At 36.7% G+C, this 5,144-nt stretch overlaps 1 protein-coding gene across 5 annotated transcripts; it reads right to left on the bottom strand.

Moving 5' to 3' along the window:
• Positions 1 to 1,596: 1,596 nt before the first annotated feature.
• LOC122279727 (U-box domain-containing protein 8) lies at positions 1,597 to 4,844 on the bottom strand. Of its 5 annotated transcripts, XM_043090519.1 has the most exons (3): positions 3,588 to 4,844; positions 3,105 to 3,343; positions 2,066 to 2,338 (listed from the first exon to the last, which is right to left on the bottom strand). In XM_043090519.1, the coding sequence occupies exon 1, from the start codon at positions 4,746 to 4,748 to the stop codon at positions 3,648 to 3,650; it is 1,101 nt and encodes a 366-aa protein (XP_042946453.1). In that variant the 5' UTR covers positions 4,749 to 4,844; the 3' UTR covers positions 2,066 to 2,338; positions 3,105 to 3,343; positions 3,588 to 3,647. The 5 variants fall into 5 exon arrangements, with proteins under 5 accessions (XP_042946454.1, XP_042946453.1, XP_042946452.1 ...); XM_043090520.1 differs by lacking the exons at positions 2,066 to 2,338; positions 3,105 to 3,343 and adding an exon at positions 1,597 to 2,040; XM_043090518.1 differs by lacking the exon at positions 3,105 to 3,343.
• Positions 4,845 to 5,144: the final 300 nt, after the last annotated feature.

The raw sequence follows: 5,144 nt of genomic DNA on the forward strand, positions 1-5,144 counted from the left end.
ATACTTTTTCAACTTTTTCATCTAATTAGTATCTAATTATTACAACTTTTCCAAACTTCTAAACAAAACACAAAAAATAATTCAATCAAATCTCAAAATAAAAATAATATTAAAAATTATATTCAAACAATATTTTAATTTTATAATATTTTTATTCAACTTTTTCTCTCGCATTTCTTAAAACCCGATAAAACATTTTAACTCGAACAACTTCTAACTCATCTCATCTCACCTCAAATATCCCAGTACTATTAACAAACCATCTGAACTCATCTCATCTCAACTCATTATCTAAACTAGACCTAGTTGCATCTAACTGTACAAGGTTTATAAAACCCAATTTGGAGTTTGTTTTGAGCCATATCGTTTAATGATACATGATTTTCTAATTGTCTTGTGCATTATGTCAAAAAATTACATGTTTATTTCTTATGAGAGAGAAAATTTTGTGAGCCTATTAGCCTAAACAGTTCTCTCTCGTTACACATAAACCATCACCTAGTTGATCTTTGAATCATTGTTTTCTTAGAGTGCCAGTGAGTTCATTGGTATATTGAGTTTGTCTGTGGGCAAAATTATAAAGATCAGTAATATTAATTGTTGAATAATTTTTATCGGCTTTTGGCTTGCCTCTACGTGTCTAGTAATGGAATATCTCCTGTTGGATTACTGCATCATAAGCTTTCCAAATATACCGTTGTTGGTCATATTTTCACCAACCCTGGGCCCAAAAAAAGTCCACCAAAATGGAGCCCATTCAAATACATTTAAGAAGAAAAAGTAAAGCATGCCAGCCTATACTAAAAGAGTAATGATTTATATAATTACCTTTAAGAAAATATTTTATCTACGAAGGGATTATATAAAAATAAAATTATAAATTAATATAATTTGATGTGATATATTAGATTATAAAATTATTTTTATTATAAAATAAATTTAATAAATTTCATGAAACTATATTAATTTATAGATTTATTTTGAGTCCATAACATTTATCATTTTTTTAATTAATAAATTTAACCATTCCGCTAAACCCCAGTTTCTTTGGAGGGTAACGATACACTTCCAACTGGTTAACAACCGGTTTACAACTAAAATAATATACTTTCATCATCTTATCATTAATAAAATTGATAAAATTATTTTTGATCATTATTATATTTTACATAATTTTTTAACATTTTTAATCATTAAAATTATTTAAAAATATATATAATTTTATTAAAAATCACTTCTTTAATTACTACTAAGTAAAATAAATAAATAAAAATAAATAAAATACTCTAATAGTGACTTTAAAAAATAATAATGAGGAGGTTAAGTAACATTTTATTTTACAAAATTATAAAACAAATTTACATAATTTTTTATTAATTTTTAAATCCCAATTAGTTGTGAACTGGTTAGTAGCATATCATTATTCATAACGAGAAGGGACCTAGGAAGATCATTGTCATAGAACGGCAGCAACAACCGAAAACAGTATCTAACAAACCATTTGAATATGCGGAGGGCCCATAAAAAGAGGGATAAAAACAAGTCAACCTCGGCCAACTAAGACGGACCACACGTGAAAGACTATATCCAAGATCAGGAAACTTCAATGCTTCTTCCAAAGACAGAAGAATCAAAACCACAAACAACCTACCCCCACCCAATTATTAAACAAACAAGGGGACCGACCTAATTAAGAATATAATGGAAGATGAACAAACATTACTTGACATTATCTCAATGCAACGCAGCCCTACCAATCCCAACTTCCATTTATGCATCAAAAACCATAAAATATAATATTGCATCATATATGTTTGTGCATTCTGGCTGGTGAACCTAATTTCAGGGAAAGAAATGCATACACACTTGGATACTTCACCGGTAAATCCATAAGATACAATTTCTTAGGGAAGTAGATCATAGATTCAGAGCATGTGCTGATAACCGGCTTTATAATTTAAACTTTTGATATGTATGCAATGAGAGATGAGCAGCCAGTATTAGATTTCAGCTTAAGAAAGCTGATGCACCATTCTTCAACTGTATAAGATGGCATCATTAAGTATTAATCAGCAAGAGTATGTTATCATCTTCAATATTGAAAAGCAAGTCACTTGAGAAGTAGAAGAATATCTTCAGCACACGAGCAAGAAGTAACAAGTGTGTTGTGTAACAAGGAAATCATAGCTGGACTGGAACTTGGAACTGTAATAACTAACTACAACATGCTTAACAAGAACCGCCACAGATTTCAAGGGTTAAGAGAAGCTGGACATCCTGAATCTTGGAAAAGCAATTGTCCTTTCGAAAAGACAATTCAACAATCTGACACCCCAATCTACATAGCAAGTGAGATTCAGAGTAAGGCTACATCAGAGACAGATTCAGAAGCTAACCAAGTTGAACTGTCCAGTCAGCAAAAAATACGTACAACTGTCCACTACGTCCTTGCAACGATATTATAAGCATTATTGTTTATAACTAAAAGAAAATATAGCAGATTAGTGCACAATTGTTTATAACTAATTGTTCGTAATTGCAGAGGTTGAGTGCAAGCACCCCAACATGAAAAGTACACATCCAAGAACAATCTCCACAAATTGTATGTAAGCATGGTCAGCATCTACTATGTGACCAAATAAATCCAATATCCAACGAACCTCACACAGTGGTATGCATGTCGAACAAAACATAGGCAAGAAAAGAAAATTCCAGTATGAAAGCAAAACAATCTGATCCGGTGAGCATTTTGAATTGAAATCCTAAATCTAAAGAAATATCATGTTTCAGACTTAAAGCGACCATGTAACCCAAAAATAAAGGAATAGCAAAAGCAAAATAAATCATACTGACACGAATCCCTTCAATACACAAAGCTTGTTTCACCAGATAACTCTGTATAATAATGACATCATAACTAATCATAGTTAGCAGCAGAGACAAATTCAATAAGCTACAAGAATGTCAAAACACATTTGAAATGCAATTACTGTCCCTTAATTTTGAGTCAACATGGTTACGAGTTCTTGGTATTTTGTTCAGCTCCTATCCAAGATATATCAAAAGAATAGTAACGAGAAATACAAAAGGTTTTAAGAGCATACAGCAGTCTGAAGACACAAGTGCTGGCCGTGACAGCTCTTAACTACAAAGAACTGAATTAAAGCATCAGGCCAGCCAAGCTAATAAACTTCTATTTTCATACTATCTCATCTCACTTTTCTGGGAACGAAGACGACAGCTAGAGATTTACTTCCCGCATTTGAGCTGATTGGCTTCCAAGCAAGGCTGGTTGATCCTATTTCGAGTAATAGAATGCTGCATTGTAGTTTAATAATTATGGCTGTGGATATAGAGATTTGTGTAGTTAAATTGCCGCTATTTGAAACTTCCCCAAAACAGGTAACAAAAGATCTAACCATTCATTTCATCTTTATTTCACAATGTACAAGAAGATACAAAAGAACCATGGCCCCCCTTCCCCCCCGCAAACAACAACAACCCACCCACCATCATAATCTAATCGGTTTTCTTTGTACAGAAACTATTCAACAACATTCAACCAATTAACCAAAAAACCAACTCACCTCCACAGCGATCACAACACCAACTCTTTGCCAGCAAAATCGAATTTTCCGAGAGCAAAATCACCGCATCGAGTGCCCTCCACTCAGAACCTGAACCAAGCTGGAAGCGTTTCGCCTAATCTTCTCATTATCATCCTCCACAAAACACATACAAAGATCCAAAACCCCTTCGCTCCTCGCCTCCGCGCACATTTCTTCGCTATGGCAACAAAGCGAGTTCAGCGTTAAAAAAGCATACTCAATCCCTCTCGAGCTCCCATTCTTGACCACTCTCCCCAAAACCGTCACACACCCATCGAACCTCTCCATTGCCTCCCTCCCTTCCTTACTTTTCGCCAGAAGACCCAATACCTCCACGGCTCTCTCGAGCCCCGAATCCGCAATTCTTATCAAAATCGGTACCGATCCACACTGCACGGCTCGTCTCCGGTTATCGGGAAAAGAACATAGGGCGTAGAGCGCCGTCGCCGCCTCCTTCTTCCCGCGGCCTTTGCCGTCACGAAGAAGAAAAACCAAGGCTCGTATAGCATATGGGTATGCTCCAATCGTGGCCTTGTTCACCTCCACAACAGCTAAACTTGTTATAATTGTAGCCGCCAGGGCGCGCGAATCAGCCGAGCCTGTTTGCAGAGCGGCAACTATCCGCGAAATCGCGCCCTCGGCGACGAGACCCACTTTGTTATCGTCGTCGAGGCTGAGATTGAGCAGCAGAGAGAGCGACTTCTCTTGGAGACCAGAGTAGTCGGAGGCGGCGCAGTTGAGGACGGCCGAGACTGCGCCAGCCTCGGTGATTCTCCGTCGGAAGGCCGAGTCCCGCTTGGAGAGCTTGGTGAGTTGGTCGAGAGAGTCGAGCTTTGAGTTGAGACAGGAGGAGGGGGAGGTGAGATTGGAGATCAGGGTCTGGGGCTCGGGGTAGGGTTGAGGTTTTGGTGGGAAGACGAGGGCAAAGTTGGAAATGAGGCTGCGGAGGGCGTGGTTGGGGATGAGGGAAGGGTTATCGGGGAGAGGCAGTTTAGTAACTGGGCAGGAGCGGTGGCCGGCGTCCAGCCAACGTTGGATGGAGGAGCGATCGAAGGTGTGGCCCGATGAGAGGATAACCGGGTCGGACATGATCTCGAGTGAAATCGGGCACTTGAAATCGTCCGGAAACTGAATCGCCATTTTCCTCCACTCGCAAACCTTTTTTGTCTGTGCCTGCCCCTCTTTCTTTCTTGCTTTCCTTTCTGTCACTTTGTTTGGAGGAGGGTTTTCATGGGGTTTTTAAGTGGGAGACCTTTTTGGAAGCCTTGAAAATAACAAAAATGAAATTACAATTAAAAACTAATTCAAGATATTAAATTCAGACATATGTTTATTTAAAAAATTAATAATAATTAATTAATGTTATTTTCAAAAAAGAAAAAGTTAAAATATCTCCTAATTTATAAGATGTTATATCGAGTGTAATTGTGTAAATTTTGAACATTATTTTTAAATTTATAAAAACAAAGTAATAAAGATTATGGACTGATATATATTTTTAGTTGAAATGAAATGATTTTATATGTAAGATAAAAA

This window comes from Carya illinoinensis, chromosome 10 (assembly GCF_018687715.1).
Source record: "Carya illinoinensis cultivar Pawnee chromosome 10, C.illinoinensisPawnee_v1, whole genome shotgun sequence".
Lineage (NCBI taxonomy): Eukaryota > Viridiplantae > Streptophyta > Magnoliopsida > Fagales > Juglandaceae > Carya > Carya illinoinensis.